The sequence below is a fragment of the Panthera pardus genome, unplaced genomic scaffold (genome assembly GCF_024362965.1).
Source record: "Panthera pardus isolate Hobbes unplaced genomic scaffold, ASM2436296v1 HiC_scaffold_16, whole genome shotgun sequence".
Taxonomy (NCBI): Eukaryota; Metazoa; Chordata; class Mammalia; order Carnivora; family Felidae; genus Panthera; species Panthera pardus.
Genome location: NW_026526721.1, coordinates 70800080 through 70815064, shown reverse-complemented (window position 1 = coordinate 70815064; position 14985 = coordinate 70800080). Strand labels below are relative to the sequence as shown.

At 35.1% G+C, this 14985-nt stretch overlaps 1 protein-coding gene across 11 annotated transcripts in view; it reads left to right on the top strand.

The window, feature by feature from the left end:
* Positions 1 to 14985, top strand: part of LRCH3 (leucine rich repeats and calponin homology domain containing 3) — a 146049-nt gene that overhangs the window by 51256 nt on the left and 79808 nt on the right. For all 11 annotated transcript variants that reach the window (XR_002079748.2, XR_008422470.1, XM_019448670.2 and 8 more), the window contains exons 3-6: positions 1858 to 1984; positions 4594 to 4699; positions 9450 to 9586; positions 10742 to 10851. Coding sequence is in view for 9 of the 11 variants with exons in the window: in XM_019448670.2 (XP_019304215.1) it covers positions 1858 to 1984; positions 4594 to 4699; positions 9450 to 9586; positions 10742 to 10851 (480 nt within the window). In the remaining 2 variants the exon portion in view is untranslated. The remainder of the gene's footprint in view (positions 1 to 1857; positions 1985 to 4593; positions 4700 to 9449; positions 9587 to 10741; positions 10852 to 14985) is intronic.

The following is a 14985-nucleotide window of genomic DNA, read 5'->3' as shown; positions in this document are numbered from 1 at the left end:
GTTTCATGTGGTCTTTTTAGTTCTCTCTTGGCTTTCACTAAAATTTACATTATCTGTTCATATCTGCAGTATCAATACATGTTCCTAGGCTGAATTAACAATATTTCCTATGTCCTCCTTGTTTCTCCCTTTGTCTTTAGCTTTGTAACTATAAATGTCATTAGTCTGATAAGATTGCAACAGTCTTATGACTGTGGTTCTCCAGTTAGATTTTCAAATAAGCTTTATCAAATGAGGATAGTAGATCTGAAAGTACTTTCATTCTTGTGATTATTTATTTTTGTATACTGAGTTCTGAATGTGTAAATGCATTTATTTGACTCATTTCCATTTTTTTATATCTTAGAAGACTTTTTTTTTCATTATAAAAGTTATAAATGTTCATTGGAGAAAATGAGCAAATGTAGAGAGGTATAAAAGATATTCATCAAAATGTTGTATCTGAGTTTTTTAATTATAGGTGATATTTTCCTTTTTCTCCAGGCTTTTAGTCAAATTTTTAAGTGAGTTTTTCCCCTTGTCATGAAATACTCAGGAAATATTTTTATATGTAAACATTTTATTGTATTGTTTATATACTTCTAAAACTCGTTTTCCCTCTTGGATATTTAGTTTATTTCAGTTTTTTGCCATGCTAAAAGTAGTATTAACAGAGGCTCTGATATGTAAATGTTTATTTTTCTCTTTCCTTAAGATAAATGTCTAGAAATAGAATTATTTAAAGTTTTAAAGGCTGATGATCTGTGCTAGTAAAATCAGCAAAAGATTTTGAAAATGGGGCCAATTGACCCTAGAGAGTAAAAAGTTAAATCTATAAAAGTAATATTTTAACTTACTTTTATCCTAATGATAGATGTGTACTTTTAGCTCTGATTTGCATATTTTTATATAAATAAAAGATTTCTATACGTCAGCTGACATATATTTGAAATCATAATCTGTCACTATAGAACTATATTTGAATCATTTATGTACATTTGATTATAATGTATGTAATGATGAGAGAAGTAGATTGATTACAACTACTTTTATGTTTATAACCCTTTTTTAGAAGGAAGGGGAGAGGATGATAGTCATCTATCCTTTTTTTTAATGTTTATTTAATATTTATTTAATATTTGAGAGAGACAGAGACAGAGCATGAGCAGGGGAGGGGCAGAGAGAGAGGGAGACACAGAATCTGAAGCAGGCTCCAGGCTCTGAGCTGTCAGCACAGCTGACGGGGCTCGAACTCAAGAACTGTGAAATCATGACCTGAGCCGAAGTCGGACGCTTAACCGACTGAGCCACCCAGGTGCCACTACCTTATTTTTTTTTTAATGTTTGTTTATTTATTTTGAGAGGTGGGGGAGTGGGGGGAGTGAATCCCAAGCAGGCTCCATACTCAGTGCAGAGCCTGATGTGGAGCTTGATCTCACCAACCATAAGATCATGATCTGATCCAAAATCAAGGGTCAGACACTTAACTGACTGAGCCACCCAGGTGCCCCTACCGTATTTTTAAATTACTTTATCTTACATAAAATTAACTTGAATAAAGTGATAATATGTGTATATGTAGCACATCATTATAGAAAGGAGTTTTATGGTACAGGGCCCTGTAGGATAGGTAGATAAGGATTAAAATCCTCAATTTACAGATGAGGAATCTATAAAAAGCAGGTAAGTTAAATATCATGCCTAAAACCACAAAGCTGGTAAGTGAGGAAATGGAGGCTAGAACCCAAATCTAATACCCTGTTTGCTCCTTCCATGACTTAATGTTTGTCACTTTACTGAGTATAGGTTGGGAAAGATGAAAATTTTTTTCTTGAATGGTGGGTTCTAATTATTTTCTTTTTCTACTTACCCATTTAGTCGGAACCAGCTGTCAACATTGCCAGTACATTTGTGTAATTTACCATTGAAAGTCTTAATTGCTAGTAATAACAAATTGGTGTCACTTCCAGAAGAAATTGGACATCTCAGACATTTAACAGAACTTGTAAGTTAATATTTTACTTTTTTATTGCTCCACATGTATGTGTATCCATAGTCATACCATTTTCTGTTTTGTAGTAAGGAAAGATTCAAAATTAAGGTGTCTTTTTGAGTTTTTCCAGGTATCAATAGTGAAGTTTTGCTGGCTGATCAGTACTGAAATGCTTCAGCACAGAGTTAAGCAAGAACTGAAAGTACAAGTCTAATAGGCCCACGGGGAATGGGACAAAGTCATCAGATTAAACTCTAACCAATATTAAGTGATTTCTATGCTAATAAGCTTTTGAGATATGAGTTAATAATGCATTTAGATTTTTCACATTAAATCTCAATAGCGTCAGTGTTCTGATTTGGGGTGAGCCCCTCTCGGGGACTGGGCACCGCAAAGATCAGGCTTATTTTTTTTGGCCTTACATGCTATCTCTAGCACCTAGCTCCCTCTCTAAAGTAAGCTATTCTTTACTGCCTTCTGTTTTCTAAGAAGCTTAATTTTGATGAACCACTCCTTGTTACTCTTTAGTACTTATGTCCTGGGCATGGCAATGAGACTTTTCCCATTTAATCACCATAGTAACATTATGAATTAGGTATAATACTTATCGTCATATTACAGCTGAAGAAACTAGCACTTAGATAGGTTAAGTAATTTGCCCAAGGTTCCATAACTGAGGTAGAATTTTAAACCAATCTACCTTAACTCCAGAGCCCACGTTTCATATTTCTGAAATGGTCCAATACAGTTATGTCCATTGAGATTTGGGAGGATCATCCCATGTAGGTTTATTAACAAAGATAGACATCATGAACAAAAAAATACATGTACAATTTAACTGGACCACACAGTAGCTCTCTCTTTTTTTCAGGTGGATTATGAATGTAAACAGTCACATGTAAAAATTCACAAATATGTTAAATCTGGAGTCTAGATACTAGACTACTATTTATTTACAGGCAGTTAGATCTAGGAAATAAAGTCAAAAATGTATGTTTGTTTATTCAGAACCTGGTTATTTTTTTTATTTTATTAAAATAATTTTTTTTAATGAGCTCTTGATTCCCACTCAGTGGAACCTGTTCTTACAACATCTATTGCTTCTTTCTTTTATTTCCCCCTTTTATTTAAGTTTATTTTATTTTATTTTTTTAGTAATCTCTACACCCAATGTGGGGCTTGAACTTATGACCCTGAGATCAAGAGTCTCATGCTCCTCTGACTGAACCAGCCAGGCGCCCCTGTTTCCCTTCATTTTTAAGTGAGAGTAAACCTCTATCTTTCAAGATACACATTTTCCAAGAGAAATATTATAAATTACTTTTGTCTTCTGGCTCGGCTCAATTTTCCCTATCCTTTCAACCTCTTTCCTTTTAACTTTGCTGCTCAGAGCATTGGAACAAAAAATACAGCTACTGATTCTACTTCAGTCATTAATTGGTAAGAAAAGTAAAAATAATATTATTTTCTCTAAGAATATTATGGGAAAATTTTAAAATAATGTTTGAAGTTTTTGGCAAGTGGTCTTTTCTAATAGTTAAGTCTATTAATATTTTCTTTTTACTCATATACTAGAGGAGTTTTAAGTGTTAATATGGCATCTTGGAGCTTTTATTAACCTAGACAACTTCCTACTGTTCCCCATGGATTTGTACATTTTCGTGGCTTGTCTCAGAGTTATGGAATTCTGAATTTGTCAGTCTTGGAATCTGTAGTCAGCCTCTTTTCAGAATCTGTTATCAAACTGTTGACCAAGATACCGGAAGGCTTACATAATACATGTCTTGGTACCAACTTGATCAAATGCCAATAGGGCAGTATCTATTTTTTCCGTAGCCTATGAGTTATGTGTCCTTTACTATTTTCCCCTCACTTTCAGTTTCATAAAGAATGATTTGAGTCATCTTCAGTGCATTTTTATATTCTTGAGCAGGTGAACTGGTATTTTGAAAGTAGGATTTCCTTTCAATTAATTTTATCATTATAATTTTTATCATTGTTTTGCTTTTTTCTTCCAGTCTCATTAAAATACATATAAAATAAAATATTGGGGTGCCTGGGTGGCTCAGTCGGTTGAGCGTCTGACTTCAGCTCAGGTCATGATCTCATGGTTCGTGAGTTTGAGCCCCACATCGGGCTCTGTGGTGATGGCTCAGATCCTGGAGGCTGCTTCAGATTCTGTGTCTCCCTCTCTCTCTGCCCCTCCCCAGCTTGCGCTCTGTCTCTGTCTGTCTCTCAAAAATAAATAAATGTAAAAAAAAATTGTTTTTAATAAAATATTGTCCTAAATAGATGTTTTTATACTTTTTTCTAATTTGCTTTTTCACTAGAATTTTCATTTGATCTGATACTAAGCTTCCTGTCCACATCTTAAGTCATTTAATTTTTGTTCTCATAAAATTAATGTAGATTCATCTAATATCTATAAAATCAGGAGCCTATAAGTTTTTAAAACTAAATGCTAGTACAAACTATGGATTTATTCTTGGACATAGAATCATAATTTTTTTCGCAGTTAAGACAGACCATAGGTATTATCTTTATCTAACCTCATTTTACAGATGGTTTAAAGCAGACAAATTAGTAATATTAGAAAAATTCTTTATATCTTTTTGAAATAGGATGTGAGCTGCAATGAAATTCAAACAATACCTTCCCAAGTTGGTAATTTGGAGGCCCTAAGAGACCTTAACGTCAGAAGAAATCACTTATTACGTTTGCCTGAAGGTAAGAAATGGTGAAATAGTTGTTTTATTTTTACTTATTTATTTTTAAAGATTTTGTTTTTAAGTAATCTCTACATCCAACATGGGGCTCGAACTCACAACTCCGAGATCAAGAGTTGCATGCTCTACTGACTGAGCCAGCCAGGTGTCCCGAAATAATTGTTTTATTGTTATTTGTCTTTTTATATTAAAGATCTCTCAGAACTGATAAGTACAAGACAAAAATATGTAAGAGTTACAGCAGGGGCACCTGGGTGGCTCAGTTAAGCATCTGACTCTTGATTTCAGCTCAGCTTATCATCTCACAGTTCATGAGTTTGAGCCCCCTGTCCGGCTCTGTGCTGACAGCATGGAACCTGCTTGGGAATTCTTTGCCTCCCTCACTCTCTGCCCCTCCCCCACTCATGCACATTTTTATCTCTCAAAGCTAAATAAATAAACATTTGGGATAGATAGATAGATAGATAACATCTAGCCAGTATTCAAGATATAATGATTTAATTATTACATGTTTCATTGTGGATTTTAAGTTTATTTATTTTTAGAGAGAGAGAGAACAAGCATGTGCAGGGGAGGGGCAGAGAGCAAGGGAGAGAGAGAATCCACCGCAGACTCCACACTAGCAGCACAGACCCTGATATGGTGCTCGAACTCACAAACATGAGATCATGACCTGAGCCGAAATCAAGAGTCAGTTGCTTAACTGACTAAGCCACCCAGTCTAACTTTTAAAAGTTAGATTCTTCAGGGGTGCGCAGGTGGCTCAGTTGGTTAAGCAGCTGATTCTTGGTTTTGGTTCAGGTCACCATCTTGTGGTTTGTGGGTTTGAGCCTCGAGTTAGGCTCTGCACTGATAGTGCAGAACCTGCTTGGGATTCTCTCTCTCTCTGTCCCTCCCCTGCTTGTGCATGCTCTGTCTCTCAAAAATAAACAAACATTAAAAAATAAAAATTAAAAAAATAAAAGATTCTGCAGTGAAAAATTCTAATAACTATAAACCAGTGATTGTATTTTTAGATCTAGTCAGAATTAAGTAGCAACTCAGGGTAAGTTCCCTGGAAGTTTCAGTAAGCATAACTACTTGAGAGAAATATATCATGTTTCTGATAATGAGATATTTTAGCATAATGAAAAACATTCCTACATTTTGCACTGACTTCAAATGGACTTGACTTGAACTTAATTACTTTATCCTTCCCTGGAAACATTCAGGTAGGGACTAATGAACATTTGGAGGTGACGTGTAGAGTGAATAATGAATGGAGTGAAAGACTGCACTGGGAGGCTGGTTATCTTAGGCTCACTGTAAGCTCTGGTATATGTATTTGAGTGATAAAAATGATTGTACAAATTAGGTATAATTTATAAGCCTTCAAAATATGAATTCATGAAAGAAAAAGCTTTATAAAAGGAAATGAAAATGGGGAGAACTATTATTTTATTAGATCAGAGTATATATTTCTTTAATTTTATTATGGACAATTTCATATATAAATGAGAGCAGTGATTCATCCAACTACAGTAGTTATCAGCTCATGGCAACTCTTGTGTCATCTGTACTCCCATCCACTTTCCCTTAACTCTATCCTTTAGAAGGTATTTTCGTGACATTGGTGCTCTAGGTTCTGCTTTAAAACATGACTTACAGTGTATAGTAAATATTGAATTGACTAATGATGCTTTTGCTTCATTCTAGAATCCAAATGTTAACACCAATATGACCCAATATGATTTTTAGCTCTAACATACTAGTGTAGCTTTGACATTATGGATGTCAAAATGTCTCAGAAAGTGATTTTTCAGTCTACTTTTATACACCCTACTGTAATCACACTAGCCAAAATCCTGCTTAACTTTCCTCTCAGTCGCTTTAGCCTGGTAAACTTTTCACCTTTTATTTTCAGAGCCTTCCTCATTTCCTCTTGGGCCTGCTTTCTACCCTCTCAGGAATGTGAATGAAGGCCCCCAGCAGAGCTGAACAAAATCATGGCACAGACCTTACAACCCCAAATTTCAATCCAAGATTACCCTTCTACTCAGCAGAGTAGTAGTAGGTAGTATGTAGTGGGACTCATCTACTATGTTGATCTTTAAAAGCTTACTAACGCAATAATACTGACTTCATATAAGATCATTTAATGAAAACATTGGGATTTTAGTGAAAATGAAAATTTGGGGTTTTAGATGACAATTGCGGTCTAGTAGTTTTATCATCTAATTTATTTCTCTATCTGATTTTGAAGGTGTATTCCCAAGAAAATGGTGAGTCACACAAATAATTTTAAATGGTTTTATATTAGCTTATCTTATAATTTCAGCATATTCAGCTAAACTGAGATGGCAGGAAAGTTTTATTTCAGTAGCTATACAAGTTAGTGTGGAAGTTCATTGTAAGTGGTGGTCTCTGACATTTTACAGTTTGGTAGATATTAGTGTCTTTAGTTGTATTGCCATTTTGATTTTAAATTTTAATTGTTATAAAATAATATATCATTCAGAAAGTCAAATAATATTCAAAAAGTTTAGGGGCACCTGGATGGCTCAGTCAGTTAAGCATCCAACTTGGCTCAGGTAATGATCTCACGGTTCATGAGTTCAAGCCCCACATTGGGCTTTGTGCTGACAGCTTGGAGCCTGGCTCCTGCTTTGGATTCTGTGTTTCCCCTTCTCTCTGCTCCTCTTCTGCTCATGCCCTGTCTCTGTCTCTCTCTCTTAAAAATAAACAAACATTAAAAAAATAATAATAAATTCCATTTAATTAACATACAGTGTAAGATTAGTTTCAGGTGTACAAATATAGTGATTCAACACTTCCATATAACACCAATACTAAATACTAACCCAAATACTAAAAAACAGTTGGGCTCTGTGCTGGCAGCTCAGAGCCTGAAGCCTGCTTCGGATTCTCTGTCTCCCTCTCTCTCTGTTCCTCCCCTGCTCATGCTCTGTCTCTGTCTCTCTCTCTCTCCTTCAAAAATAAATAAAAACATTAAAAAAAAAATTTAAACAAATACCAAAAAAAAAAAAAGTTTAAAATCAATAATAGCATTCCTCTGGCTCAGCTATCCCCCTCCTCAGCTTTAATGTTTAGACGCATCTGCCTTCTCTGCCTTTGACTCTTTCCACTGGCATTTTTTGACATATTTCTAAATGATGTGCCTTTAAGAGCTTTGCTCGATTTATACATTTTGACATTTAATGTGAGCTTCCCATTGTGGTAGATGAGGATTTAACTTCCTTACACACTTATCACCCATCATCCAAAAACTCTCACCTCCCTCCTACTGTCTTCCCAGTATAGTTTTATCACAACTTCTGATCAAAGCATTATTATTTACATTATTATAACTATATGAATATTGGTCCCTGCCAATTCAGTTGATGTACTGATTTCATTTTTTAAAAAAATTGTTTAATGCTTGTTTATTTTTGAGAGAGACAGAGAGACAGAGCACAAGTGGGGGAGGGGCAGAGAGAAAGGGAGATACAGACTCTGAAGCAGGCTCCAGGGTCTGAGCTGTCAGCACAGAGCCCAACACGGAGCTAGAACTCACGAACGGCGAGATCATGACCTGAGCCGAAGTTGGACGCTTAACTGACTGAGCCACCCAGGCACCCTGATTTCATTTATTTTTTTTTTATTGTTGTTGTTTTTCTGGAGTTAATAATTTTTTTTATTTGCTTAGTTTTTTTATGTACCTATGGCTGATTCCTTCCTCTTTTTCTAGCAGAGAGAGAGAGAGAGAGAGAGACCATAATTACATAATTTTTATTACACTACATTGTTATAAGTATTCTATTATTAATTATTCTTGTTCCTTTCTTCTGCCTAATTTATAAATTAATCTTTATCATGTATACATATACAGGTATGTATCATGGTATATATAGGGAAAATCATGGTATATATAGGGTTTGGTACTAACTGTGGTTTCAGCATCCACTGGGGATCTTGGAACATATCCCCCATGGATAAGGAAGGGAGATTACTCAGATACGAGGGCTGGGGATGGGTTGGGGTTGGGTAGGAAAGCGCTGAGGTCTCATCATTGTGTAAGACTTTCTCTTAAAGCCTTCATTTTCAACGAGCACCTCATCATCCTGACTTTCCATTGTGCCTAAACTTCCTGAGTTCAAAGCCTTTTGATTCAGTTTCACTAGAGAATAAGTTGTTGACTTCTGTGGTGATTGGAAAGAAGTAGTGCCCTAGCTACATGAGTTGAGGTTGGGGACTTAGGTACTTGTTTTTTGTACAGATTATCATCTAATTCCTTGGTTATGCCTGTGTTTCTGTGGTATCAGCCTCTGGTTCTTTAGTTCTGTGAGTGGTCACATAGCTTGCTTTTTATTAGTATTCCCATCTGTAAGTAACTAGATTTCATTTTATAGTATCAGTTCATTGTTAAGAAAGAATGGAGATAAATACATTAAATTCACTGTATTTAATTAGAAGCTCCCATAAAACTTACCTAGTTTTGGGGTGCCTGGGTGGCTCAGTCGGTTAGGCATCTGACTTCAACTCGGGTCATGGTCTCACAGTTCGTGGGTTCAAGCCCCACATCAGGCTCTGTGCTGACAGCTCGTAGCCTGGAATCTGCTTCGGATTCTGTGTCTTCCTCTCTCTGCCCCTCCCCCACTCTCACTCTATCTCTCTCTGTCTCTCAAAAATGAATAAATGTTAAAAATTTTTTTTAAAACTTGCCTAATTTTGAAATATTATTAATTGTTAATTCCCATCTTATCACCCGGCAGAGCTGGCAGAGTTGCCTTTGATACGGTTCGACTTCTCCTGCAATAAAATTACAACAATCCCCGTTTGTTATCGGAACCTCAGGCACCTACAGATGATCACCCTAGATAACAATCCACTACAGTCTCCTCCCGCACAGGTAAACTATAGTGGATTTGAAGGATGTTGTGAACTTTTTTGACAAAGGGTGAACTTAAAACTTGAAGTTCTATGCATTTATCTTTTTTGTTGGAAATGAAGTTCTTTTAAAGTAAATTCACACACATAAGCATTCTTTAGAAGTCTTGAATAAATGGGATGGAGGACAGGTAATGTTTCCAGAATGTTTTTTCCTTTCATTGAATTGACTTTTTTTTTTTAAGTTGAAGTGTTTTTCCTTGAAGTTTTTCTAATAAAATTTGAGTTAATTTCTTTCTAGTAAAACTTGAATGTAGCCAATGTAAATGCTAGACACAAATAAAAATATTTGGCTTTCAGAACTAAGGATTATCAGTACATTTCTTTTAACCATCATTTTTGTACCTTTTTATTTTCTAAAATCTTTAAGTTCCTCATTTAATCAATTTGGTCATTTGTTTATCAGTGACTGATAATGAAACTAATAATAAAGTAATTATAAGGTAGTTTCATACATAGATTCCAGACATCCTATAATCTGAACAACTTTACCAATGTGTATTTTTCACTATAGAGTTTGTACTCTACAGTTGATTCGTGGTCTTGTTCAAACCTCTGAATGGCAACTCTAAAGCTTTATGAGTAAACTTCATAACTGTAGAAGGATCTCATAATCCTAAAGAATTTATATTTTTACTTGTCAACAGAAATACAACTTTAATATTTAATCATTTCCTGCTTTTCTCTCTTACAGAAAGTAGGATTCAAAGCATAATTGTATATGATTGCTGGATTTCTAAAAGCAAAAGTTGCCAGTATAATCCATGGAGAGCAATGCTTTAAATTCCTGACTGTGCCTAACTAACCAGTGTGATAAGTTTACTTGGTATTCTATCAGTATTTATAATAAGTTATTTATTTTATATGTTACTGAAACTTATTCATGACTAGAAACTAAAAATGTGTGTGTGTGTGTATATATATATCATGTAAACACATAAAATAACAAATAATATGTTATGTAGTGTTAGATTTTTAATATCACTATATATGGTTGCTAGAAATATATATATATTTCTAATATACTTTAAATAAAAAGATGATTATGATTTTTAGAAAGGGATACATATATTTCAGATGAGTAATAATTTGGTTGCATTTATGTTATTTTTTTTAGATATGTATAAAAGGCAAAGTCCACATATTTAAGTACCTGAACATACAGGCTTGTAAGATTGCTCCAGATCTGCCAGATTATGATAGGAGACCCTTGGGTTTTGGCTCCTGGTGAGTATGTTCTATTTCTTTATTTAACATGTTCCATCTCACAGGGAATCAAACTGGACCGTAAGTCTGCCTGAATGCTTAACTAAAAGGAAATAATCTATTTTGACACTTTTTCTCAGAATACTTGTATTAAGTAAACAGTTGATTACACAGATCTGACAAAGTGTAGTTCTAAGTCAGGGTTTCTCCATCTCAGTATTGTTGATATTTTGGGCAAGATAATTCTTTGTTGTGAGAAGCTGTCCTATAATTCAGAAGATGTTTATCAGTATTCCTGGCTTCTGTAGCACCCTCCCAAAGTGAGAAACAAAAATATCTCCAGACATTGCCAAATATCCCCTGCACGGGTTCCCAGTTGAAAACCAGTGATCTGAGTGACTGGAATGCTGACCTTGGCTCTGCTGTTAACTAGCTCTATGACTTAAAGCAAGTCATTCAGACTTTTGGGGCTTCATTTTTTTCAATAGGGAATGAAGAGTTTGGATTTGATGACCATTAATAATACTTTCAGGATCTTTTAGTCTGAATCCTTTGGCTACATAACACCTGATTTAGAAAGTTATCTCCTTGGCATTCTCAGCCATCTGGAACAATCTTAAGTAGCAGGAATTAAATTCAAAAAGCCTTTAAACAGGCAAAATGGATGTCTCCATCAAGGCCTTATTCAAAAGAGATCCCCTCCAGCTTTCTCTTAGAACCTGTCGTGTTTTACATAAAAGCACAGTCCTGATGAGCTTGCTTCTCATATCCTTGTCTAAAACAGATTAACAAATTTCTGTTTGGGTAGAGTTTGTAAAAGCAGGCATATTAAAAGTACAAAAAGTAATTTGAAGGAAAAAATTAAACTTAAAAAGCGACACATGTTAAACAAAAGATTCAAGTTAATGGTTAACTCTAAGAGGAAGGAAGATTTGGTATGAAAGAGGCATCAAGGGGCTTTAAAGGTATTAATGTTCCATCCTGTTTTAAAAGTTATGTCTGTTATATTCTTTTTTTAATCAGTATGATACACTGCATAATTTTAATAAGATACTTAAAAGCAAGACACACTAAAAACATAGCAACTTGACACCAGTAGGCATCTATGCAAAGAACCCTCCATATTTCAGTGATATTTTGTAATTACTATGTTATAGCACAATACAGTAATTGATGCTCATAAAGAAAATGCTAAAATATATTAGACATGTCATTTCCAGTAAAGGGATATAGGCATTACAGTTTAAATTTTTTTTCATCAGAAATTATTGGAATTAAATATTTAAGTGTTGTGTAAAGGAGTAATCTCAAGCTATCTGAAAATACAGAACCTGATTTCTTAAGTAAATTAAGTATTACTCCAAAGGGACTTGATCCCTTTTGCCACAGATGGTGTCTTTCTTCTTTACCACTGTATCCCTAGTTCACCTGAGTGTTTGGCACAGACAGTAGACACTCAGCAAATATTCGTTGAAGGAATTAATAGTCCATTTGGTCACACAGATGTTATTTCCCTCCTAACCTACCTCTGCTTAAAGTCATCAAAAACAACTTTATGGTGACATTCTGGGTTTTTGTTTTTGTTTTTTTTTTTGCTTTGGCTATTAGAGACACTGTGAAGGATATTTAAAATACTAGCTCTAATCTGGTTGTTTAAGCATACAGCAATACAAGTTTTAGTATACTTATTCAAACACACAGGTGAAATTAACCAATATCATATATACCCAGGAAAGATTTCCACAAGAATATCTTAGTTCTAACACTTTTAACTCTAAGAAGACTAAAAGCAGGTATGTGATGTCAAGGAAGACAGAAAAGGTTTTGACAGATGGTAGGGATTAGGTCTGGCATACTCTGTGCTAGTCTAGGCCTCTCTTGGAGGAAGGACTTTGACAGTGGGAAGAATATGAAGGGTCCCAGACCATTATTGCCAAGAATTTTAAAATTTTCTCTATTCATTATATCCTTTTCTTTCTTCATTTCTTTTTCCTCCTACCTTGGTTAATTGCTTATAACATAGAACTCTTGTCATATTTATTGAAAAAAGTTTTGTTTTCCTATTCAAAATTTTCATGAAATGTGTTCTAGTCCTGTACTCGTGAAAGATGTACAACAAATAGGGGCACCTGGGTGGCTGAGTCAGTTAAGCATCCAACTTCGGCTCAGGTCATGATCATATGGCTCATGGATTCAAGCCCTGTGTCAGGCTTTGTGCTGACAGCTGGGAACCTGGAGTCTGCTTGGGATTCTGTGTCTCCCTCACTCTCTGCCCCTCTCCCACCCATGCTCGCTCTCTTGCTCTCTCTCTCTCTCTCTCAAAAATAAATAAAACATTAAAAAAAAATAATAAAGTTCGTAATTGCTGTTTAAAAAAGAATGGAAGGGAGGGAGGGAAAGAAAAATGTACAATAAATTAATGTAGCTTTTATTTTCCTCCTTGGTGTTAATAATCTTTGGTATGGAAAAATTTTCCTCTCCTGAACTAGTGAGTAGAAACATAAATTGCTACTGCTGCCTCTGAGATTGGAGTGTAAGGCAATGAATGCTGTCTACTGGAGACCTGTACATGAGGGTTTGCCCAAAGACTAAGGAGGCAGCGTCCACATCTATCAGACTAATGAGCTTTGATTGAGGCCTGTAGTGCTAATTGCAGAACCTGTTTCTCTCAGCCATTCAGTTCTTAGTCTTGAGGACTAATTGATCTTGGGCTAATTTTTTTGTTTGGAGTTTTTAGAGGGAGAAAGAGCATGAGCATGGGAGAGGGGTACAAGGGGGCGGGGAGAGAGAGAGAAAGAGAGAGAATTCTAAGCAGGCTCTACGTTCTGCACAAAGCCCAACATAGGGCTCAATCCCACAACCCTGGGATCATGACCCAAGCTGAAATCAAGAGTCGGACGCCCAACCGACTGAGCCACCCAGGTGCCCCTAATTTTTTTTTTAATAGAAGAATCCTCATTATAATACTTTAAAAACATTAAGCTTATATATATTTAAAAAAACTGGCAAGAGACATGTATATTTGCAAAGAGATAAAAGGATTAAATCCATGGAGAAATGTATCATAAATGGAAAGTCTAAATAGCATAATCATGTCATGTTTTTCCAAAGGATTGGTAATTATAGATCTGATATCTCCTAATCCCTATAATAACCCCTCATTATGCTCACTGGATTAATCTGTATTCTATATTTCCCATTTTTTCTGGAGGTATGTTACTTTGTTTGTAATTGTTTCAGAATGTCCTAGAAATTATTTTATATATATATATGAATACATATACATATATACATATGAATAAAATACCTCCTTCAACTTCTCATGCAGCAGTGAATGGGACATTATACCTTCATGTCTCTTTTATTGAGGTAAAAATTAGTGAAACTGCATTGTAGTTAGCAGTACCTTTATTCAAATGCTGTCATGGAGTCAGAATGTCTATACTCTTGGGTACCTGTACTACTGGAAAGTTCTAGAGTTCACTTAACCCCTCTGGACTTCAGTTTCTTCAACATGATCTTTATTTACCCTGTTGATACCCTAACAGTAGTTCTGAGGATTGAATGACCTATTTCTGAAAGTGCTTGGCTGACCATAAAGTCTTCTGTAAATATTAGGCATTATAATTACTAGCTGTCTACTATGATCTAGGACTAGTTTCGTCCTAAGAGTCTGGTCTTGCTAAAGAGAATTTTTATTAATCCTGTAGCTCTTCAGGTATTCAGTACAAATTAGATGCTGTGGTACTTTTCAAATCCTTAGATGTAACTTTCTGACTACTTGTGTGTAATATAAAAACAGTACACACTCTTCCTTAAGTCATTTTATTTCTAGATGTAAGTATTTCCAACTCTTTTAGCAAGTTGCACTGTTATGGTAACTTTTATGTTTTACAGAGTGGCACATGTATTTTTCCTTAGTGATCTGTAGTGACCTGTACTTTTTTGCTGAGATGATTTTCACCAACTTTATATTACAGACTAAACATACATACATACATACATACATACATACATACATTTATTTATTTATTTATTTATTTATTTATTTATTTATGGTAATATGGCAGTGAGGAAAGACTAAGTTAAGCAGTAAGCAGGACTAAGAAAAGTCCTGCTTCTGCAAGCCCCAGTAACAGGATTAAATCTCTCCAA